Source organism: Epinephelus moara, chromosome 1 (assembly GCF_006386435.1).
Source record: "Epinephelus moara isolate mb chromosome 1, YSFRI_EMoa_1.0, whole genome shotgun sequence".
Lineage (NCBI taxonomy): Eukaryota > Metazoa > Chordata > Actinopteri > Perciformes > Serranidae > Epinephelus > Epinephelus moara.
The window spans coordinates 47,699,599-47,724,649 of record NC_065506.1 but is presented as its reverse complement, the minus strand read 5'-3'; the positions used below and the strand labels follow the sequence as shown (position 1 = coordinate 47,724,649).

Here is a 25,051-nt window from a genome sequence, read left to right as displayed (position 1 = left end):
ACAGACTGTTATGAGAGTGAGAGTGGCTCAACATAATACAAACAATGCACTCATGTATTGTTAATTTCAATTTTATTTCTGCAAATCACAATGATAATTGCTATTTAATCTGCTTTTCTTTATCTGATTTACAAGTGGGTTTACACACAGATTTAAAAGGGGAGAGGAACCGGTCCGAACCGCCTCCGACAAATCAACGAGAACAGCTAAGAAAAAGAAATCAGCAGACACTGTCAGATGCTGCAGCAAACGTGTACATCATGAGGTACTCAGTATGGCAACTTGTCAACTAGCATACAATCCTGAGGAATAGCTGCGCCCCCCCCACAACAGATGAATCCGAAATGACAGTGTCACCAAGCGACGGGAATTCATTGCTCAATTAAATTATAAAAACAGAGTCAGACATTGTAGTTAGTGGGATCCGTACGGTGTGAACTGAAAACCAGGCCTTATAATACAAAGCACACTAAAGCATGCAAACACATGCTGCAGTTCTGATGTGTCGATCCATCGGTGGGAAGTCCAGGAATAAAAAAAAATATATGAAATATGGAGTCCACAGAGAGATGGAGACACATCTGGTGTTATTAAAAAGCTGCTTAAAGGGATAGTTCAGGTTTTTGCAGTGGGGTTGAATGAGGCGTCAGTCGGCACGCCCCCAGTTTATAGAAGCAGGCTGCAGTCTGACATGGAAGCTAAGCAATGTGCTGCTGTGAAGGGGTCAGCAACAAAATGTATTTTAGCCACCTAAACTTAAAAATACTTTCACAGCTTCACTTTAATGTCAGAGTGATTTCCAACAGGAAAATGAAGCACTTATATCCCTGTCTCCAAAGCCAGACTCCATTGAGAAAAACAGTGATTTAACGTCGCTGAACACAGGAGCTGCTGGTCGACTGCTGCTCAGCTCACTTACTTTGTTGGTGTCATTGTGGGACTGTGGTGAATCTGAACTAACCCTCTAAAACACCAAAGTCACACAATAACCCAAACTTACTCGCTGATCGAAGCAGCTGAGGACCATCAGCTCTTGTGTTCAAAAGGTAAAACTTGCGGTTTTGTCAATGGAGTTTGGTGCATAGATGGGGAACTGATGCTGCCAACGGCTTTCCCCTTGGAGCGGGCTGTCTGAAGGCCAAAATACATTGACGGTGAACATTGTGTGTCACAAAATAGGCCCCTGTAATTTTCAATTTACAACCCCACACCAGCAGCGGCTAGACACGCGTCGGCACTCCTGGACGCAGCACTTTACGCCACTGTCCTATTTCAAGTGTCAATTAAACACATTTACCCCCACTAGCTTCACTCCTCTCCTCACCACTGATGCATCAAGAGAAGTCTGTAGCTGTTGCTGCATCGCGTGTGTGACAAAGACAAGAATTATCCCAAGCTACACACATGATTTTAAGCTAACACAGAGGTGGAAGAGGTACAGATCATTCAGTAAAAGTAGTTTGTGTGGTCGTCTGTTAACGAGTCGCTGCATGTCACTTCTGGTGTGTGCTAGGGGCGGCACTTGATGCGTGTCACATGACGGTGTGTTTTCAGCTTGAAGCAAAGGTACAGCAGTGAAAATACTCTCGATATAACGTACACTTAAGCTTATATTGACTTTTTAGGTGGTTACAAAACGTTTTGTATGTTAAGTACCTCATACAAACCCACTTCAAAAGCTGGACTATCCCTTTAAGTACGAGAGGAGAGGATCTTTTTAATGACTATATTTGTGAGGTTATTCATAATTTCTTTGCAGCCCAGCTCGGATGGCGGATGAATTCAGGATCATGCAAAATGCTGCACAAGTATTAACTGACGAGGTGAAAAGACGCACTGCTCTTTAATGGGAACGACATTATTTGTGCCATTCCTGCGGGGCCACAGTTTGCATATGCCTCCTGTTCGTCTGGTCTCCAGTTAGTTTGGTCCCGACCTGTTTAAGCCATCCTAAAGAACAGCAGAGTTACTGATAATTCAGGGGGTGAAACTAGCTCAACACAGCTGCAACACCACTACGAGATTCTGTAGCTGTTATACACTCACGCCAATACATTCACTTCTCAATATGGGAAGATGTGAACAGGTGAGAGGTCGATGATGGCTCAGTGGATACACCTAGAACAGCTAGTAAGCCTACTATTGACAGTAAAATGATACAGGTTAAAGACAAATTAGTCAAGCAGGAATTCATACAGGAATGGTGCCTACGACTCGCCACGAGTGCACGTTGAAGCTAAGTGCAGTGTTGCTGGCACGCGCCTCTTTAAATGTAACATCTCCAACCTGTAGCAGAGAACAGTTCTGCCGCTGAGGGACAGTGAGGAGGAAATGATGCGGAAAAATTAATCAGAATAAAATGAGGGAGTGAGTTCTTTTAGCTCCGCTTGACATTTATTTTAATTCCCGGCCTACAGGATAGGATTTCGTGTGTTCTGTCGTATATTCATAATACAGTGAAACATCTATGGATGGACTTCACATCCCTCCGACCTGCGCTCGCTTTAAAGGACCAGGCCCTCATAGGCGGGGCCCTCTGACTCGGGGGATTCTCTCTGCAGGCGGAGATGCTCCAGTGTGTTGTGGAAGTGTTTGTTGATCTGCTCCGTTTCCTCGCTGGCCTCCAGGTTGGGAAGATCTTCCCTGATCTTCTGGATCAGCTGGTTTAATACCTGGACAGTCACCTTGATGAGAGGAGGAGGAAGGAAAGCGTCAGAGTGTGATATTCACAAAGATTCTGCCTTTTAATATGAGCAACCATGAGACATTTGTGGTGTCGTACCGCATCGTTTTCCCTCTCGTAGAAGCAGACGTATCTGTTGAGGATTTCAATGAAAAGCTGGACTTGCAGCGACGGGTCCATACACTGGTTGGCGATCTTCAGAGCTTTCTTTAGACACTCCATCACCCGCTTACCATCACGGATCTGAAAAGGGAAAATCAGTAGTTAGCAGTCACGGCTGTGGAGACAGATTTAAAGGCATCAGAACATGTCAGTGCTCCAGTAAAGCACTGTGTTACTGTGGGTAAATCCCGGTGTAGATGTTTGTGGCTGGGGTGTGTCACATGACAATTAAATGACTGATAGCAGGCCACATCATGATCGAGAGCTCCATATCATGTGGTTACGTACTGACAACTGATAATGAAACAATTCCAACTCACCTCTTCACCATTTTTGTCGGTGCTGCGCCCGGACCAGAACAGATGGGCGCAGATACTGACGGCTCGGCACTGGTCGGGCTTCTTCAGCAGCTTGGAGGCAGCCAGCGCACACTGAGTCCTCAGCGGCTCGTGGTTTTCCTCGCTGAAACATCGCATTCGCTCAAAGGTACCGATGATCAGCGTGATAGCCGCCAGCTGGGCTTTGGAGTCGCTGATCTCGTCCTCGTACAGAGAGAAGGCCTGAGGGAGGGAGGATTGAGAGGTGAGGAGGGAGAGAAGAACATGAATATAACAACAGATGTGAAAAGGCTTGGTCGGTTATAATATTCGAGAATCAAAGGGGAACAAAATCAAGCAAAGGAATCATCACGACTGCCTCTGGATTTTTTAAAAATAGATTTTTGGTCTCTGGTAGTCGCTTAATTTTTAATATGATGGCACTCAAGTTGCTCAGCGCTTCTTTTCTACAAACATCACAGATTCAGTTCTGCTGTAAAGAAAATAAAAAGTTTCCACAGAATATCTACGTTAAACTTTAAGTCTTACCAAACCCACTTGAACACCAAAAAGGACATAACATAAAACCATTCATCATGTACTGTGTCTTTTTCATCTAACTAAAGCTCAACAGACTGACTGCCTCTCTCTCTGTAGCTGCCTTATAAACACCGTCACATACCTGTGACATGAACTCATAAGCTACAGTCTCGTGGTTCTCAAAGCCGATCTCGCCTGCAGCCAGCGCCCCCTGCAGGAAGAGTCGCAGAGGCAGCTCGGCGAGCTCCGCCTTGATAAGTGCACTGATGGTCTGATGGGCGAAGGAAAAGATCTTCTGACACTTCTTTTCCCACTTGTCATCCTGAGGGGAGAGGAATGTGGGATTATTAAATACTGCAGTGAAAAGGTGAGATTCAGCATGTGAGCGAAAGGAGGATTTGTGCTCACCATTGAGGAGTTTTCTTTGTATCTGAAGGCCAGCTGGTAGGCAGCGAACACCAGAGGAGGGAGTGTGTAGCGAATCCTCAGGTTTCCACCTGCACCAAAGTGTTTCCGGGCTGTGTTCAGAATCTGACCACAAATCAGATTGTTAACGTCAATGAACAGCAGAAACAGCAGGGCTCATGAATCACAAAGTCACAGTCTGGGATGAGAAAGTTATGGCAATATTAAAAATATGACATTTTTAAATCTAACACATGCTGCATGGACAAGGTGGGAGACAGTCTTTAAAACAGGAAACACTACAGCATGATGTCCACAGTAGTCAGCAGTGATATAAAGCACCACAGTAGCAGTATTAGTTTACATCTAGTTGATTCACTCCTTTAACGTTGAGGCAAGTACCCACCAGATACTGCTGATCAGGATCTTCAGAATGGAGCAGGTGGATGAAACGACCCACGAGGCTCTGCTCCTCTGCAAAGTCCTCAGGGTCGGGATCATCAGCTGGTTGGTCTGGCTGGTCCTGGATCAGTGTGGACACCAAGTTCAAGATGGCATCCACCTAAAAAAACAGGGAGGGAGAAAGAAGTTTTGATTTCATGTACTTTTTACAAATTTCCTTTCTGCTTCTGGCTGATGACCCTCTCCCATGAGGTCACTGATCAGATTTTTTACTCTCCAAGTGACAGCACTAAGAGATGGTGACATTCAGGAATTAACAGAAGCCTTTTGTGGAATGACCTTGGTCGACACCAGAGGTTGATTTAACCAAATATTTTATGTCCCGAATACTTTAAACAACGATGGAACAATCTTTCTCTGCTTACAAATGCATAATCTGTAAGCATTTTCTGTATACAAATTATTTAAAAAAAAAATGAAAATCACCTCTTGTTAAATCTGTGTCACTATCATTAAAAATGAAAATTGAAATGAGTGGTAATAATAGATTAAGGAGTCTGACCTGTTCCTGTGCCAGAATGGTGGTGTTGTAGTCCAGCGTGTTGCTCAGCACGTAGCAACTCATGCTCTTGCGTGACTCGTAGTCAAAGTACTCGAAGAGCGGAGGGAAGTGTTTGAGCTGCAGCACCGTCAGGATGTTGTTGTAGGTGTCCACCGGGATCTTCAGCAGCCGGGTGAGCTCCTTCGACACTGCGCTGCTGGTCGCTATGCTGGGGACGTGATAAGAAGGGAAAGGGTTAAAGTGTGACACATGTATGACTGCAGTCGAGGCAGAGAGTGTGTTAAGATGCAGATTACCACCCAATCTATTCTGTCTGTGATAGTGTTGGTGATAAAAAGGTTCACATGGAGAAACAATGCAACATGATGGTATCCAGGTGTCTGATCACTGTTCACTATCTCACCAACTGAAACATCTTCCACTCACCTCCTCTCTTTAACTCTCCTCTCTCCATGTCTGTTTTTAGATTCTCTCCACTGTGAAGTCTTTTCTGGTTCACTGTTACCAAGACAATGATTGTTCTCCTTACAGCTCAGTGTGTCAGGACTTTGGGGACTTACTGTTCCAGGTTGAGCTTGTTGAAGATCTCCACAGTGCTCTCCAGGACCTTGTCCACATAGTCGACTCGGTCAGGGTAACATTTCATGGCCAGGTTGATGAGAGACACCTGGAGAGAGACCACGTCCTCTGATGGCATGTCCTGACGAGACTGAAGGAGCAGAAGGAACATGTCAGGATGGTCAGTCCAACGTTTGCTTCAAACTTAAAAGGAAACTGGTGTTTTTGAACTTGGACCCTATTTTCAAATGTTTTTGTACCTAACTGACTAATAGAGACACGGTTTTTGAAACTGGTCCAGTTCTGAGAGAGACCGCTGCAGCTGTGGCGGTGAAACAGGCTGCAGTGTAATCCAATGTAACAGATATGAACTCCTGATGGGAATAAAATAACTGATCTTGTGTCATGTTAAAATCACTTAACCTCACCTTGAGAAATAAATCCTGCCTGAAGGGGACTGGGAAACATTTTTAAGCCCCGTTTCCACCAAACCCTTTCAGTCCAGTCCCTTTGGAACCAGCAGTAACCCTTCAGACATGGTACCTAGACCCTCGGTCTAATCAGACAGTCCTCTTAAATGTGGGCGGGGTTGTTGTCACTCACTGCTCCATCCAGCATTCGCTGTATTTCCTCATCAGCGGTGACACAGATGGAAATCTGCACAACTCTGAACAGAGTGACTGTCCTCTGCTGACCAATCAGACTGCAGTGTTCACAGCTCCACCTTTTAGTACCAGATCTGTGTGCTAGGTACCCCAACAGAGGGGGGACCAAACATGGGGACGCTAAGGAACGCTTCTGTTGGTACTGAACTGAACTGAACCATACTGTTCTGCTCAGTGGAAACGGGGCTTTAGTGTGTACAGGTTGATGATATATTGTCTTGTAAACTTAATGTGACCTACTTGAATGACAGTGGCCACTTGTTGAGAGAAGATGTCAAACAGTTTGATCTCAGCTGGGATGCCAGGGCCGTCTTCTCGATGAGCAAACAGAGCCAGTCTGAAAAACAGAATGAACATTAGCAAAGAAAATCTGGACACAGTTCCACTATTGAGGTCACAGACGGATCACAGACAATAACAGGGGTTTCCTGGAGAGGGAATTAAGAGGCAGCCGCCTCAGTCAGTACCAGTATTTGTGGTCACGTTCTCAGTCTCAGACAAAGCTTAACCACATCATGTGATCAGCTACTTCAGTAGGAACAAATAAGAGTTCTCAACGGGCCCAAAAATTCAACCCAAAAACAAAATGACCTGAAACCGGCTGCGCCGCTGCATTTAATGAGCCACAGCCGCTCTCAACACTTTTCCTGCACCTGAACGCTGACTGACTGAACTTCGCTCACACTTCACAGCAGCATATCTTGTTTTAGTATTATTATTATTTTCGTCAGAACGGAATTCAGCATTCTTTATTTTTATAATTCGCATATTTTTCTTGCTTAATTATTATAGCCCTATTATCATCCCCCACACACACACACACACACACACACACACACACACACACACACACACACACACACACACACACAGCAGACGATACTTCAACTTCAACTCGAACACTATTAAAAACGGTAACTATAACCTTCAAACTTCAACAACATAACATTGAATAATGAATGGATTTGGAATAATCTTAACAGACATGCATATTTTCTTCCTCACAGGCTGCTCAGAGGTGAGAACCATGGACAGCAGCATTGTGTGTTAGTGCTGCTGTCACACCCTCACACAGTGCGCTTCTCTGACAGACACATCTCTTAATTAGTCGACCCAAACCGACCTGACCCATCGGGCTTATTCGGGTCGGGCTCGGGTTGAAATTGAGAACTCTAGGAACAAATATCACTGGGACCACTACAGAAAATTCCGCATGCACATTCAGGATCCAGGAATTCACACTATAGACACAACTCACTATCCATATAACAGTTTGGCCTCATTTTATTGATAATTGTCATTTCACTCTGAAAATATGTTGCATGTAGAAATGTTTCCTTGAATCAGTTTAAGACACCACATGCACATGATCAGGACTTTACCACTTCCACCTCATTTTGAGCCAAGAAAAACCCTAATGTTGTCTTGGTCTCTCTTATCTGACTTCACAATAAATTCCAGTTTGAGTTTGTAAACTGTACAATTGTGCAGTCACTTATTTTATATTTTATATTGATCCTAGTCGAGTTATTTTCCTTTTTAGTCAAAATAAATCTCGCTATCCTGTCCATGTGACACCACAAAAATCTGTGGAAAAACTATGACCAACTGAGTTTCTATGAATCCAACTGTACCTGTCAATGAGGGCAATGATGATGTTCTTGACATTGACGTGTTGGTGGAGCTCAGCACAGGAACGTAGGAACGGGTTGAGAGTCTGAAGGTGGAACTCATCTGGGAAAACCTGAAAAGACAAAACTGATTTAGTTCAGGAGCAGAGGGCTTAATTTAGACTTCAGGAGTGTGTGGAGCGAAAATGGAACACAAAGGACTTCGGAGGTGCTGGATTACTTACAGGATATGATTATATGTGTATTATTAACACGATTTCAATATTTCATTTCTAAATATCACCGTTATCATCAATACCAGTCTATCATGACTTCCCTATCGTTCAGTTCAGACCAAAGATTCATGACAAGATGAAACCATTTTAGAACGCTGCAGAGAAAAGTGTCAGCGGTGTGAACTGGCCGGTCTGAGCTCGACTCAAGCTGGCTGATGGTGTCACCTGACACTCAGCTGGTCAAATGGTTGGCGGCTGGTTTTAAAGCATGTCACCTGTTTCATCAGCCAATCAGCTTGTAGTGAAGTCGGCTGGTCAAGTCAAAATGACCTCAGACGGCGTGTTGGCTTGCTGCAGCAGGTGCTCCGTCCCCGCCGAACATTGCAGAATGGTGCATTGACAGTGTTGATACATTTTTTTCTAACTTCATCGTGCCATCCTGTTTCATATAATGACACTAATAAAAGCTTGAGGTCTACCTGAATGATGCACTCCATTAGATACTCCTGAGCCAACGAGTCTCTGCAGTTCACAACCTGCTCCAGCACTCCAGGAAGAACAATCTGCGGACAGATACAAACAAGGAGGAAACAGTTTTACCAAACAGATGCCCAAATAGCTAGATGACTGTACAGTGTGTGCAGGGTCTCACACTTGTATCACAGCAGACAAATATTACCACTGGAAGGATCTAATTTGAAAATGAATGATCAGAAACAACAGACACACACCTGTTTGTACTTGTCCACGTTGACGCCCTCCAGCTGGCTGAGACGAACCAGGTTGGTGCCCACCAGAATCCTGAGCTCCTGTCGTTCCTTTTCTCTCTTCTCTCGGTCTCGGCTGTGACCCTGATGCTGCATCCGAACCCACAACTTGTTCATTTCAGCAAAGTTGAGAAGGACAAAGTCGATGGAGTCGTTGATGTCACCGGTCATCTCCTCTGTTCCCCTGCGGAGGTTAGAAAGTCAAAATATCTCAAGTTAACAACACACTGTGGCGTGAATGTTCGTCATCCAAACTGGACCGAAGGGCTTTCTCACTCTGACTGCTCTCCATCATCTGGCAGGATGTTGCGGGTGCACTGCAGCAAGTAGTTTCTGAGGAAGAGGCCTCTGAGTGGGTGCTGGACACCACGACACATCTCCACCAGGTCCTTAAGGATGTCCTTACGGGACTGAGGGAAGGAGCGGACGTACACCACGCCCACTGTGATTAGCAGATAGCTGGGGAGAGACGGACACAGCAAATGATGAGAACTTTATATTTGCCAGCCCTTTAAAGGTTCTAACTATGTTGCTATCTAATAAAGCACTAAACAACTATTTTCATTATGTAAAGATGAAGAGCAGAGAATGACTTCACGCTCCATCTATGTGTGTGTTGTAATCAGAGCTTCTCTGTTCATTGTTTTGACAGCAGCGACTGCATGTTAGTGCATGTACGTCCTTCCCTTTGAAACTGTAGGCCCTCTCATGGTAAACATTAGAGCAGGTAGGACAACATGAAGAACAGTTGCAGGAAGGCACTGGGTGGATTTTTTCTAGCAAAGCATTAATCCACATAAATCTCAGAGCCACATCTTTGGCTATCTTTGGTGATAAGCAGCCTCTGTCGTCTCTGCTGGAGGTCTACAGGCTCATTTATAGTGGTGCATCGGCTCTACGGAAGTGGCCGGGGCTGTTGTGAGCATTTCTACTGTACGGTGGGGTTTCTGTTCCACTCAGTAAGTTTCCATGCACAGTTAAGTCGAGCTACAGTTATAATTTGACTTCTGTCCTTGTCCCAGTATACAAGCACGGGAGGGGAATCCATTTATTGACCTACTCCTCTATGATAGGTGGAGATATGCCCGCTTTCAGCTTGTTAGTATTGGACCTTTTTCCTGTTGACCTATTACGTCACAGCGGACGTACAGCAGCAGCTAACTGGTACCATGGTGGACAACTTTACAGCTCTGTGCATTTTGTACATGCTATACTCCTTACTTTTACTTTTTCTTCTCTTCTTCTGATACACATTTAACACTATTTGACTTCCGGGTCAAAGCTCTAGGTGGAAACTGTGGAGCGTGCTTAAACAGAAGTATATCATTTATCTCCCTTATAACTCACAAGGATTAAGGACAAAAACCACTGTGTTTTGCTGGACATGTTTCTTCCACAAACACAACATGCTAACATTGTTAGCATAGGCCTACAACATTTTATAACTCACAATAGTTCACAACAAAACAACTGTCTTATTGTGGACTAGTTTTCCCAAAATATACAACATGCTAACGTTACTAGCAGAAGCCTTTGACATTTTACCTTGCATAAATCAACTTAGCTGTTAGAGGACTTTCCTCCATTCATATGAAGCCAGGATAAATCACACACAAAACTTAAGATGCTATTTTTGTGGAGGCTTTATTGTCTTCATAATTTATTGATTTTTATCTGTGAAATAAAAGTAAATAAAAGCTTTGTTTCCACTGAGTCGACTAGACGTGTAGTTACATTTCTAGGGAGGTGCACGTCAGGCTACAGCGTTGATTGGACGCAGAGGTATAAGCCACATTTCAGTGGTTAGGTGATGTCTCTGAGTCTGGCTCCTAACAGCAGACTGCACAATGTTTTATACAGTAAAAACAGCAAGGTAAATATATTTGTTCTTCCTTATCTTCTCCAGGCTTCTAACATGATTTTATTGGTTCAAAAAGCCTTTTCTTCATCTGCCTTGTTCCCCCACTGTCTGTCACACACACAGGATTTACTAACGTTTGTCCTGCTCCTCTCACACTGCACACTGCTCGTTGCTGCAGCTTATAAAGTAATTAGGATACTTCTGTCTCTTTAGTAACAGTAACAGAGATAAAAGACTGGTAAATATAGAAAGTTCATCCAATCATTGAGCCCATAATCATCTGTGTGGCGTATATGGGAAATGCAGTGAACTTTTGATGCCCTGTTTAAAACAATGTGTTAAAATATGTTGCATGAACATTAGTGAAAGACATTGCAGTTTAAAATAAGGCTCCGGATACATCTAAAAATGACTTCATGTGTGATGGAAGTTCAGTTGAGGTGATACTCACAGTCTGGGGATGATGTTTCCTGCATACTGGACCAGTTCATAGAGATCCGCCACCTTACGTCCTTTGGCAAACTCATCGGTCAGATAAACTTCCAGGTAGTGGAGTTCGTCAGAGATAGCCATATCTGAAAGGACTGTTAGGGAGCAGCGCAAACCCACTGTGAATCATCCTCAAACAAAAACCACTGCTTGCATAATGTCAACAGTGCAGCAGCTTGAGCCACTGTCCTCTGTCAAGTGTCTACACAGCATGTGTTCAAGGACACTGCTGCAGAGATCGGCCAAGATATGGCAGCACTCAGGAACTTCAACGCAACTCACTGTACTCACACCCAAAAACTGGCACTTTTACATATTGGAGTTATGTTTGAATAAGCAGTAACTTTCCAAAAATGTCAGGGCAGAAATCTGACATGCAAAGACCAATGAACATTTCTGTTGCTCTTCGATGTGACTGAAAGGTTAAACAGAAGTGAAAACATGTTTAATTATTGTTGTAGTCTGCCTTCTTAGACAAATATTCTACAAAAAAATCTATCTTAAAGAATATGACATGCTTAGAAAAAAGCTCTGCCTTGCAGGGATGTTGGTAAAGTCTCCTGCAGCAGATCTGTGCTTGGAAATGGGCCACACTGAGACTGATTCAAGAACCCACACAGCCTATTCAAGGCAGTAATGTTGCACCTTTATATACTCACATTTACTCTCATTTAAGAAGCTGCAACCAACAAATGGTTGACATTTTTGATTGAAAAATGACAGAAATTACTGATGGATTTATTGACTATAGAGTGCTCCAGGAATGACATGTATCTGTACGCTGATGCGGAAGTTGTCTCATCAAAAAGCCAACAGGAATTTTCCGCCAAGTTCTGTCGATAAAAATGTCCTATCCGTTCCAATTAATCAGCCAAACCAATAAATCTGTCGACCTCTAAAGGCTAGCACGAAATTATGAGTCAGTCAAACATGTTTAAATAAGATTCAACACAAAATTGAGAAGTCAAATGTCACAAAAATGTCAACACATCAAACACATGTGAAATGAGCATGAATTTATTATCACACAGCCTTCTATCTTTCTGTCTGCAAAGTCCAACGTGCATGACTTTAGACTGTCAAGGATACAGAGTTCATAGTAGCTCTTTGGAGAAAGCATGGAGGTCCTCAGCTCACCCAGCATGTTAGAGGCATGCTTCAGAGCATCCATCAGCTTGTTCTTGTCCTGCAGACCACACGACAGAATCAGACTATGAACGTACAAATCACCAAAAGGCTCCTCAAAGCTGGGCCGCTCTTCATGTGTGGTCAGGACACAAAACAGGGCTGAGTACCAGTGCTTGAAACAACCATCTATAGAATACTGAAATCACCCTACCAGGCATCGCTTCATCTGGAACGACTGGACCTTGACAGCCTGCACAGCTTCATCCAGAAGCTTCTCCTGTTCATCCTGGGGAGACTGCTGTGTGGTCGGCTGTAGGAGAATGGAAACACAACTTAGCTCCAGCTACAAGCATGTTTTACACAGTGCTGAATAAATCAAGAAAGTCATTAAACATTCATGCTGAGAATCGAAATAGAAACAAAAATACAACTGCTTTTTTCAAACCTTTAAACACAAAGGAGACTCTTCTTGGGGGTCAACTTATCTGCCAGATTCTTCTATATGGTCGAGAGATCTAGTGTTTTTTTCTAAAATTTGAGAAGGGTCTAATTACACAAAACTTTGATAAGTGGAGGACTCTCTACAGATTCATAACTCTTTTTCTGTTACCTTGGGCTCCATTTTCTTTCACTACTTGTCATCTGTTTCTTTTCTTTTTTGTAATACCCTCCTACATTTTATTTTTTTATTCTGTGTATACTCCTTGACTTATTCCATTTTGTAAGGGTGTTATTTGGGTTTTGAGAAAGTGCCATTTGTTCTGTTTGTGCAATCTCTAGCTAAGAACTGGACGAGGGAATGACTGCTTCATGGCTCTTTCTTGTTCTCCAAGTGAGGATTAGACAATATGCAGTTCACATCATCCAGTTGAAATGAATATGTATTTTTAACTTAAAGATCCACTCATTACTGAATGCGTCTGTCATCCAAGAGAGACAATAAAAACTAATGGAACAGTCGAAGCTGTCATATTGAAATTTAAGGTGAGCTGATGTATTAACGTCGTCCACTTACTATGTGAACATTTGTGTTGTGATGTGATGCTGCTCTGCTCAATATAATAATATTAATAACATTACACTGGCAGACCGACGAGAGGAGAGAAAGCAGCGTGACTGCAAACTGTCCTGCTAAATGTAAGTAATTTTCTTTTTAACCTTTGTTGTGTTGAAGTTTGTTTAACCTGTCAGTCATGTAATAACTTGTGAATTTAACATATAACAATATGCATTACACCATGCCTGTATCTGACCTTACTCTGTACATAACTGTTAACTAGAGAAGATCTATTGCCAATTTATTTTTCTCTCTTCAGGGACCGGTGACGACACATCAAACTGACAGTTTATTACATGACTCAGAAACTGGTAAAACAAACTTCAACATGTCATGAGAAGTTAAACATGTACAACAGGTTGTAATCGAGCTGCTCTCTCCTCTCCTCTCCTCTCCTCTCCTCTCCTCTCCTCTCCTCTCCTCTCCTCTGTCTTGGTGTCCGTCCCTTAAAAGTTTCTTTATGCTTCTGCGTACACTTGACACAACGTGCACGCAGTTTGCTTCTGCGTACACTTGACACAACGTGCACGCAGTTGTTGTGTGCCTATCATAGTTCTGCGTCCTGTTGGTCTATGTCGCGATGCAATTCCCCACCAAAGCGCNCGTCCCTTAAAAGTTTCTTTATGCTTCTGCGTACACTTGACACAACGTGCACGCAGTTGCTGTGTGCCTATCAATAGTTCTGCGTCCTGTTGGTCTATGTCGCGATGCAATTCCCCACCAAAGCGCTTGGGGGCACGGTGTTCCTTTATATACCTACCTAGACTCTGACGACGTCTATGGTCGTTGCTTGTTCATTGTTTGTTTATCGTCCGGCTTTGCTCAAGTCACAGTGAAGATGACGGCCGAGAGAGAAAGACTGTTGCTGGAGCTCGAAATGATCGACATTATTACAAATGTTACAGCGCTGACGAAGAGAGAGGCGACTGCGCCGATGGTATGTACGCCTGCTGAATGGCTCGAAGCGGTGTTGTGGTGCTGCAGCAGGAAGTGAAACCTTGTGAAATGCCGAAAGTGATGCACTTTGAAGGACCAATCATAGCTCTTGCGGTCTGCGTTGCCTCAACGCGTGGTAACAATTTAGCCTGATTTATGGTCCTGCATTAAATCAACGACGTACCTACATCGTAGGGTACGTGGCTACGCAGGAGGCTCGCCGTAGCCCCCAGCATAGGTTCACAACGGCGTCACGACGACGACGTAGGTACGTTGTAGGTACGCCGCAGGACCATAAATCAAGCTTTTGTTGGAGGTGCACGTCGCGTCTCTGCGTTGGTCGCAGAGGGACGCAACACCTCCGCAAAGCCCTCTGAGTCATAGCTAATAATGGGATACTTTGAGTCCAATATATAAGGTATGATAATTCCCACCATACATTCGGACAGCACTACGAAATGGTGAACTCACTGTATAGTGTGTCAAGAGTGATTCTGGACACAGCTCATGTCGATACAAAGATGTCCCAACCGACCCCCCTCTCCCCTACAGTGTGTGATTGTGCTCTGTGTTTTTCAAAATAAATAATGTAAACTTAAAAACAGTCATGCTGTCATGAGATGCAGTAGCACTGTTGAACTGGACATTGCAGAATTTAACCAGCTTTAATACTCAGCGGTTGACTCTGCTTCAGTGGACAGGACTGAATTACAAAAAAACAGACCGACAGGAATTGAACGTCTCATTATCTTGCTGTTTCAATGGGAAAAAAGCTGACTATGCTTGACACAAATGCAGTGAGTGAAATGCAATGAAGACCTCCAGTACGTTACTCTCCATAGTTTTAATGTGCTGTATTTATTTAGTGGGTTTGGACGGATGCTTCAACCAGTGATGCCTTCAGGTGCTCAAACTGTCAGTGACAAAACACAAACATAAACTGTGCTTCCTAAACTGTGGCTGCACAACATAAGTTAACTCCACTGGTCACTTACAGTTCCCACTACAGCTCGATTAAATCAGCTGTCGCTAGCTAACACTGCCTAAATGTTTGCGGCTGACGCAGGAATGTCCACACGAAGGATATTAGTCCATGTAACATTACATGTAGGAACATATTAATGAAATACATGTTATGTGTTGTGGTCTTTTTGTCAGTTAGAGCTGAGCACTGCTGCTAACCAGCTGACACAACCCTGACTGCTGTTTAACGGACGCTGAGCTCAGGCCAAAACAGTTAGCTTCACTGAAATATGACACAGCAAAGCGGAAGAGGAGGCTAACAACAGCTAGCGCCGCTTTTCACCCTGTCACCTGCTTTGTCCCGGAAATCAACAGAGGTTATAAACTCATGACACATCACGGAATGTCAGGATGTGATGAATGTGTTATAGATGACGTGAATAGATGAGTTAAAACACCTGGATAGCGGTGGACAGTCAGCTGCAGCCTGTTAGCATGTTAGCTAGCCACTGTCTGACGTTACCTCAGAAGCGTTAGGCCACAGCACCGCTCACACACAGGCTGTTTCCAGATACAGACACACACACACCTCACATTAGTGTCTCTACTGATCGACACTGAACACAGCTGGGTGTCCGGAGGAGACATGCACATGCACACAATGATAGTGTATTTGTAAAAGTGCTTACCATGGTTATTAGATGTGTATCAGATCAGTCGGAGAGGCTGGCCTGTCATGTGACTCACATTAATGCTGCCTTCACGGTCTGCACTCAGCGAACACATCAGGAGACAGGCGTGGCCAACACTGTTCACACACTTGCAGGATGTCAGTGTGCAGGATCCAACCAGCAGAACATACTGCAGCAGTTTAATATGATGCAGAATAAAAGATGGTGAAAAATAAAAGCAATGGAACACAAGTTTGTGCTGGAGGGACTGTAAACAGGTTGGAGATCACGCACATTTCTAAGACGTACTGGAAAAGGATTTAGACACAGATACTGACCATTGTGACCCACTGACTTTTTATTTAATTTTTAATCTTTATATAGTTTTTTTTTAGGAGCAATCCCTGACGGAGCAGTGGATCAGAGAAAGGCTTACTTGCTGCATATTCTTTTATTCCTCCCTCAATGGCAAGACAGGTTAATGAAAATATACTCAAAAAAGTTAAACTCTACGTAAAGATAGACAGGTTTTTGATTCTATAGGCTCCTGTAACTGCTTATTTTAGATAACAAAAGTGATACAGAGCTGCACTTGTGTATTTGTGAATTTGGCCAAAGTTGATATTGACTTATTTTAATTTTATTTCATTTTATCTTACTTTATTTTATTTTATTATTGCATTATTTCCCTCTGTATCTCCCTATGGATTATTCTATCTTGTTTTTGTTTTTTTTGCTGTTGTTGTTCTTTGTAAAGCATCTTTGAAATCCAATGTATTGTTATTATTGTTATTATGATTATTTTTTGGCTATACTAATTAATTAAAATTTATTATTGAGACTCTTTATATGGACATACATGTTGCCATGATTCATAATTTGTATGCTCGCTTGCCGAACTCTGAATTGTTTATTTTTCTTTCTATTTCCTGACATAGCAATGCATAATTCAAGCTTGAATAAACATTTTGTTACAAAATAAAATAAAATAAAACTGAGGGTGTCACAGCTGATACATAAGATTAGCAAAATGTACAGAAATAGTTTACTGTAAATGCATATTTCTAATTCTTTGGCACAAGAACTATTGGTCATAGAGACTTGCATAAATGAGGAGCACACGACAAACTTGCCAAAATTGCAGGTAGGTTACTGTCACATTTAAAGGTCTAGTGTGTGGAATTTAGTGGCATCTAGTGGTGAGGTAGCAGAACTGAAACTTATCACCATGTGCCATGCAAGCAGCTGAAAAATGAAGCCAACATGGAAGTGTCGAAAACTGCAGTTCTTTGAACGGCTACTTGAGGCTGTCAGTCCCCATAGACCTCCACATTAAAATACAATATAGTCGATGATGCCTTTACCAATGTACAACAGTAGTGCCCCCAGACAGTTTTCATATGAGTGGCAAGATGGGGCTACCATCAAGTTTAAAGGCTCATTGAAAACTATGTCAGTTTGGAGAGTTTAGGAATCGCACACTGATTTACTTTGGTTTCTTATATTACAGTTAATATTACTAATTATCTGATGTGAATGGACTGATATTGGTGCAATTAACATTTTGAGTTCCACAATATTCTATAACAAAAGTTAGAGACCTCTAATTATTTTGGATTATTTCACCTGGCCACCTCTTGGTGGGGCCACTGGCATGTAGTTCATTCCACCTCCTCTTCACTTCTGATCACTCAGATTCTCTTTACGTATTAAATGGGTTGTAATGATAGTACGAAACCAAATAAACCACAGTAAATATGTAAAGTCCTTTTAGGGGTTTGTGTAGACGTGACATTTATATGAGTTGGTCCCTCTGGCTTCAGGATGTCGACCATGAACTGCAAATTCCCTGGATTGAATTCAGCTGGGATCTTTGTTGAACCTTTCTCTATCTTGTTTTCTGCCTGTCTGTGATAAAGGCTTAAAAGGCCTGGAAATATTAATAACAAAACAAATGATTTGAAATTAACTGATTATTAACTAGTTTGTTATCAACATATGACAAACATGAATCACACAGTGTCTGTTTAGAAAGATTTATTATGAAGACTTTATCCCACATCGGTTACATTCAACATCAAACAATACAAACTGCTGCTTTTTACATATATGTATTTATATCTTTACATAGTAGTCAAATGTTTATATTCACCTTATTCTCCTTTCTTGTCAAGGTCTTTAACTATATGTCTACTCTGTGTACAGCTACAAAAAACGGAGTCAAGTTCTTTGTATGTGCACGCATACTCGCCAGATTCTGATTCAGGAAACATCAATATATACAGTAAATGCAAAAGTGCACTCAACAAATGATAGACATTTAAATAACCAAATAAATACAACTATAGTACAGCAAGAAAACAACTGCAGTTACTATCCGATAGATTAGTGATACTTAACCAGCGGCCCGTGGGCCAGGGAGCCATTTTCTAATTCACAATAAAATAAGTGGATTCACACTGGGAATTTCTTTTGCACTTTAATTATAAATTAAGTGCCAGGGTGCTTAAAAAGCACCAAAATAGAGCTTGTTTATCAAATAAAGTGCCAGGGAAGGATCCCCTGGACTCTCAACAGAGGTCTGGCCAAAGTCCTAATATCCTAAAAATGCCCCTGCGTACAGCTGACCTGTGTGGGGCTCTTGTGACTGGCCACCTGTCATTTTGCAAAAGTGGCCCCTGGGCAAAGCAAGTTAAGTATCTCTGTGATCAACATCTTGATCCTCATCTACAGATAGTAACGTGTTTTTCCTCTGTGTGCCCTGAGATTCCTAACGTGTCAGAAGGTGAACTTTGTGTTAAAACACACCATGAATAAGATGTAAAATGTCTAAACACATGCTGGGTGCTCCTTCATCGTCGCACTGTGACTGATACAGTTTTCCTTTTTCCAGTCAGTGCTACTCTTCATTCATCTGATCATGCACCTTGTCTTTATTCCAAACGAACACAAACATAAACATTATACTCAGTAGCGGTGTGTATCTGCTCCATAGGACACTGCACTTGTATTCTGTTGGGACATGTCTGTGTGGACAGCACAGGCAGGATGTTGCAGCAACCTTTCCGGGTGCAGGCTGGCTGGATCTGCAGTTGGTTCCTGGTTCTGCAACATGCAGGGTTGAGCACATGTTTTCAGAGACATGTACAACCACATTATGTCTGGAGCCGACATGACACGGCCCTACAAGCCATGCCCACCACTGGTAGTACAAGACAAACCCAACAACGTGACAGCTATCTGAACTCTGCTACAAGGTGACGCTGTCGTTAATAAACATGAGGCCAAACGTATAATTCATTATACATGAAGGTGTGATGTAACCCTTGCCCTGACCTTAACCTTAACCACCTCTCTATTAACCTAACACTTCATAGCTAGCTAAAAGCTAACTTAGCATTCTCTTTAGGGCGTCTGCTCCCGGACCAAGGGAGAGAAGGAGGCTGATCGTGGACTGACGTGTAGGGATGGTGAGCAGATCACGTCGCTGCTCCAGCCACACCCACTTTCCAGGCCTCAGACAAAGTAGAACACTCAGGACACATGCGTCTCCTGGTGTCTCCAAGCTGCTGTCTCATCTCTTGTGGAAACTGGGGCTGTGAATGATCTGAGAGAGTTTTCCAAAGGAGTCCATCGTGTCAACAGGTTCTTCTGTTTTTGTTGCGCTCTGTCCTGTTTGGTCGGGGACGTCCAGATCGGGGGATGAGGCCCAGTCCAGGGTGCTGATCCTGGGGAGGAACTGGGCCAGAGCTGGGACACCTCGGTCTCGACCCTGCTGCCTCTGCCGGTGGTTTCCCAGACTGAGCAGGGCTCCGTGGCTGTCGGAGACGTAGATGTTGTACCCGTCGGGCAGGATCTGCTCTCTGAAGGTGCAGTCGTCTCTGCTGTAGGTGTGCTGGAAATGATGACACAGACACGTTCACATAGAAATATTCATGTTCTACAAATCTGTTGAAAAAATTACACCTCCCTGTGATGTAATGACCTCAGTGCACCTGTGGTAAATTGATTAATTTTATTTTCTATGACTATAACATCTACACGCAGCAGATTTTCCTCCTTCAACAACAGGGCAGACATCAGGTAAATCCTTCTGGCCCTACTCCAGTGAACGTTCATCTCTGGTGCGGCCCTGCGTTGCCACGTGGTACATCTTAAGTGATAACAGAAAGAAATCGGTGCGGCATGGCTTGACTCAGCGTGGCCAAAAGTTGTAATGGAAAAGGGTAAAAATCAGCTCATATACTATGTCAGTTTATAAATCTTAATATGATATGTAGGAAACATGCAAATGTAACGTGTATTTCACCTGGTACTGCACATCGACATATTTCTAAATTTGTGAAGCAATAAAAAATATTGAAATAATCAATTAAAAGTCAAAGTATTGTTTTCCAGCATTGTCCAGTTTGGACTTTCTAACGGTTTGTTGGACAAACCTAGAGGTTGCTTTGGGCTCCGGAAAACTGTAATAGACTTTTTTTTATTAACCATTTTATGACGTTTTATAGATCAAACAATGAAGCAAAGATAAGCCCTAAAGTTGTATTTAAAGAGAATAAACCTTGGGCTTTATAATACTCACAAATGAATCATGTGCACATACAGTGACAGGGAGAAATAAAGGATGAATGGGATTAATTGCCCCCCCCCACCCCCCACCCCTCCACAGGTTAATCAGGCCAAAGTTGTGTAACAGTTAAACCATGAACTTTTACTTGTTACTGGAATTTTAGGGTTGTTTCCTCTGGGTTTGGCTCATCTTTTTTTCAGTTGTCTTTACAACTGTAAATAAAAAAAACAATATTATATTATATTATATTATATTATATTATATTATATTATATTATATTATATTATATGAAACTATGAGTGAAGCTAATTCCATTCACTGGTTAGAAAGCTGCTCAGACGACACAATGAATCCTAAATTAGGATTACATGACTGTTTTTTTTTTTTAGACAGAAGGCCCCTTTTATCATAAAAACATATGTAAATGTTGCTGCAAGTTCTTCGACGGCTGTTTACTTTGGCCAAAGAGAGCCAGTCAGAGGCCAAGGTTGTTGTTGCTGCTGCTGGCTCTTTTCATTCAGGTTTTTCACTTTGCAAACACATCTTACCCTGCACCACACTGGACAAAGGTTGATGAACCGCTCGTCTGTTTGAATGAATGAATGACTGGCATGCTGTGTTTTCTGAACACGCGAGCAGATTAACAACAGATAAAACTGTGCTGCTGCGTCTTCATTCTGGTGAAGCTTTGCTTTTTTTTTTAGATGCATTGCTATGTTTTAATAAGGTGCAAAAATCACCAATATTTTACTGTTTGTATAACAGTCACCAGTGTGTAATAGTGAGATTAAGTTTTACTTTAGTGGTCGTATTATATAAGAAGTTTAGTTGTAACATGCTCGATGGTCTATTTACTTATTTACAATCTTACAGAACTCAGAACTGACAATATTAATCAAATATATTAGAAAGCCTAAATGAGAAAGAATAAAGATTGCTGCTGAAAATCCCCAGGTACAACATTTGAAGAAGCTGAAATACTGAAAAAGTTAAAATACAATTACTAAAATAAGTTAAACTGGCAGATAAAGTGCTGAAAGTAGAATTTCCACTTGCATTTGAAGCACTAAATGAAGTTAAAATAATAAATTAAATTGTGCTGCGTGAGGTTTTAAAAGTGCTGAAAAGAGCTGAAAATTCAGATGAACCTGTAGCGCTGAGAGGAGTTGAAGAGTCAGTTGAAGAGTGGGATTAAAAGCAGTTAAACTGTCTACCTGTCTTAGTATAAAAAAGCTGGGACCTCCTAAAAAAGCCATTTGACTTTCCCTGTTGTTACAGTCATGTCTGAACTACAGAAATGGTGTTCGTTCAGCCACTGAAAAATGACTAACTATGACTACACTAAGTGACCAGCAAAGGAAGACTGTTTCATGAAACATCCAACAACCTTATCTGCACGTATCCTCATACAGTGGTCTGTATGATATCTAATGAATGAGTGCCCCACGAATGGCATCATCGCATTACATACTTAACATGAAAATCGGTAGGTTAGACTAAGTCAAGTAAAGTTATATAGGTTAGGTTTGGGAAAGGAAACATGTTTGGGCATACTTTTACTACGTTACTTAAAGATATGTAGGTTAACAAAAGAAATGCGGTTGGGCATCATCATGTTACTTAGTGTAAAGTTAGGTAGGTAAGGTTTAGGAAAAGAAACATAGTTTGGCATCGTCACGTTACGGACTTCATGTAAAGTTACGTACTTAAAATAATGTGGTGACATACCTTAAAATAGCTCAAAGTTTATTTTGGAAGCATTTGCGAGTTCTCACTACACTAAAATGAAAGCGCTGTTGTTTGAAGAAACGGAGCGTCGTATTTCTACATAAGTTAAAGAAAGGTTAAGTCAATCACACAGTGACTGCTGCTCCAAGAGTATGGTGCTCTGAATAACCGAATGGTACATTTCAACAGTGCTCCAAATTAATGAACGGTCCAGTGTGTATCAGAGCGCACTCCGGCACTTGGGAGTATCTCCAAATGCACCCTTGGTTTTAAACGGGACACAAACAGTGGTCCTCTGAGAAGAGTCCTATGTTTGTTTGACCCGTCCACCACCCCAAACTTTCCTCACAAATTTTTCGTCCTATGAAAAGCAATGCACCCAAATTCGTACATATCTCAGGTATTGTGAAAGGCTGAGATCACGTCACCAATGTGCTTGTGAGGAGGCAGGCTGGGGTGCTGGACGGGTCACACTGGAGTTACGGGTTTGGATCCATGTGGACTTTTTAAGGCGTGTCCTCATCATGTTTCTTTCCCTAAACCTAACCTCAGACTTTACTGGCCTACCTCTGTAATTTTATGTCAGTGGTGTAACTGTACTTTAAGGACGTAATTCAAGGGGTGTCATATTGTATTTGTAGGATACTATACGAACTGTTCTATGAGAATATGCTGCTTTGTAATACTTCCTTCTTTACTCCCGACAGCGCATTGGTCAGCCTTTATAATTACGTGGTTTATATCTGAATACTGGTGCATTACTTTTAGTAGTTATATGTATGAACGGTGCATGAAAACTGGCTGCTTTATCTAGACATATGGAGTTAACCTCATGACACGCTGCTGCAATCTATATAGACTGTCTATATACAGTATATACACTGCACAGTCACAAAAAATATCCAGCCAATGTATTTGGCTCAAGTGGTTCCTAACCAGTTCTGTGATTTTAAAGATGCGTCCTGTGCAAAAAAACAAAAAAAAACAAAACCACCACTGAAAACTAAGAAGATATAAACTCTGTCTCTTTTTCGTCAGCTGCTCTTCCTAATGAGAGCACTGTTGCTGAATCTACTGACAGGTTGGAGAAAGGTGACTGGCTGAACGGTGAGGAGGTGACACTGGTGACAGCTGCCATGAAAAGTGACGCACTAAAATAAAAATGTAACAGTGAACACTATGACACTATGGAATAAGACTAATGTTCAAAATTACAAAACTGAACTCCAATAAAATAACAGGACTGACATGAGTCACATTAATCACAAGTTGTTAATTCAGTCATTAAATATCAAGTTTATTTAATAATTTAATAATTAATTTGACATTTTCCTGCATTTTAATTGATTTTCATCTGTTTCATGTTTATGGTTTTTCATATTCCTTCTATATTCTGAACTTTTATTTTAACCTGTTGGGTTTTATCTCAAGTTAAAAAGAAATCACATTTTTATGACTTGTGCAAACTCCCAGTTATGTAATACTGTTACTCAGACTATTCTGACTTCATCTGCTTCAGTGATGGTATTTTATCTTTATTTCATTTTTATTGTTCTTTCTATTTTCTTAAAATTGCCTCATTTTATTTGCTTGAATCCTGCATTGTTTTAATTCAAAAAAAAAAACCCATGTAAAACACTTTGTAACTCTGTGTTGAAAAGCGCCTTATAAATAAAATTTATTATTTACATTTAGCTGAATATGTAGTAGCTGTCACACAAAAAAAAATCGAAAAAAAATCGACTATATAATATTATACATATAATAATGATAATAATGGTACCAATTTGATTATTATCAAGCCTTAGTGTTATCTTTTTGCGGTGGTGATAAATCAACAAAATCACTTTTAAGTAATGCCCTGACACGTGACTTTTGATAAATATTAATAAATTAATTTATTATGTTTGGCTGATTAATAACTTTTGCAACTTTAAACTTTGTTTTTATAGGCTATAATTAATAATCACCAGATGTAGACATAAAGCCACAGTAGGTCGTCACCGTGTGAATCCTTACCGATGAGTAGAGCCGTCCGTCTCCTTCTATGCAGAGAAACCGTGCAGCTGCTACTCCTCTGATGGCAACACATCCCGGGTCCACTGAGCGGATCTCCAGCAGGCCTGCAGGAGTGAGCCATCTTCAGTCATCAGAACAATCCTGACAGTCTGCAGCCTGTTAACACTGTGTTTAAAATGCTTGACTTACTGTATGGAGTCTGGTGCGCAGAGCCGTGGATCTGTCCATCCCCGCTGATCAGCAGGTGTAGTCCCGGTCTGGCGGCGTACAGGTGCCTGAGCCGGATCATCTGGCCCCAGCTGTGGGCTAAATGGGGGTCCTGGTCCGGCAGGGGCATGCAAACTACTCCAACAGCAAAAAACACGTTGGCAACGGAAACGGTGACCGCGAGCAGAAGCATGATCAGTGTCCTGTGTAATAAGCGCAGTGTTGGTGCTCCCTCCAGTTGGCAGTGACAAGTGAGCCAGTCTCATCCTAAGCCAGTCTTTTAAATGTGTCCCTTATCAGCAGCAGATAACCCTCTTTCCCAAATCCAGTTCCCAGAAACAGACCACAACACACCCCTGCACGACATCCAACTGAATCATAGCTCTCTGTTGGCCCCTGGCGAGCCCCTGGCAGGTCTGTGCGAACTTCATTCAGAACTCTGGCAAGTCACCGAGGTGTTGAGTTTCGGCCGACATGATCACTGTATAAATACGAGTCAGACATTTTCTGAA

General features: G+C 42.1%; 2 protein-coding genes across 2 annotated transcripts; both read right to left on the bottom strand.

Moving 5' to 3' along the window:
• Window positions 1-55: 55 nt before the first annotated feature.
• Window positions 56-16,161, bottom strand: vps35 (VPS35 retromer complex component). The gene is made up of 17 exons (XM_050049441.1): window positions 16,031-16,161; window positions 12,597-12,695; window positions 12,347-12,443; window positions 11,220-11,343; window positions 9,184-9,366; window positions 8,872-9,091; window positions 8,620-8,703; window positions 7,929-8,038; window positions 6,535-6,631; window positions 5,632-5,780; window positions 5,072-5,279; window positions 4,514-4,669; window positions 4,111-4,233; window positions 3,845-4,024; window positions 3,166-3,405; window positions 2,783-2,926; window positions 56-2,684 (listed from the first exon to the last, which is right to left on the bottom strand). The coding sequence occupies exons 1-17, from the start codon at window positions 16,031-16,033 to the stop codon at window positions 2,505-2,507; spliced, it is 2,397 nt and encodes a 798-aa protein (XP_049905398.1). The 5' UTR covers window positions 16,034-16,161; the 3' UTR covers window positions 56-2,504.
• Window positions 16,162-18,036: 1,875 nt separating this feature from the next.
• On the bottom strand, window positions 18,037-24,812 carry fgf19 (fibroblast growth factor 19). Its single transcript, XM_050052102.1, has 3 exons — window positions 24,522-24,812; window positions 24,333-24,436; window positions 18,037-19,907 (listed from the first exon to the last, which is right to left on the bottom strand). Exons 1-3 carry the CDS (start codon window positions 24,730-24,732, stop codon window positions 19,587-19,589), a joined length of 636 nt encoding a protein of 211 aa, XP_049908059.1. The 5' UTR covers window positions 24,733-24,812; the 3' UTR covers window positions 18,037-19,586.
• Between the last annotated feature and the right edge of the window lie 239 nt (window positions 24,813-25,051).

Excerpts from the sequence above, each read along its gene's own strand:
- vps35 (XM_050049441.1), bottom strand. Across the intron at positions 5,280-5,631 it reads AACAAGCTCAACCTGGAACA|CATAGCGACCAGCAGCGCAG; the intron begins GTAAGTCCCCAA and ends TCACGTCCCCAG. Across the intron at positions 4,025-4,110 it reads ACAAAGAAAACTCCTCAATG|GATGACAAGTGGGAAAAGAA; the intron begins GTGAGCACAAAT and ends CTCTCCCCTCAG.
- fgf19 (XM_050052102.1), bottom strand. The coding sequence starts at position 24,732 with ATGCTTCTGCTCGCGGTCACCGTTTCCGTTGCCAACGTGTTTTTTGCT. Across the intron at positions 24,437-24,521 it reads TGCGCACCAGACTCCATACA|GCCTGCTGGAGATCCGCTCA; the intron begins GTAAGTCAAGCA and ends TCACTCCTGCAG. Across the intron at positions 19,908-24,332 it reads ACGGACGGCTCTACTCATCG|CACACCTACAGCAGAGACGA; the intron begins GTAAGGATTCAC and ends CATCATTTCCAG.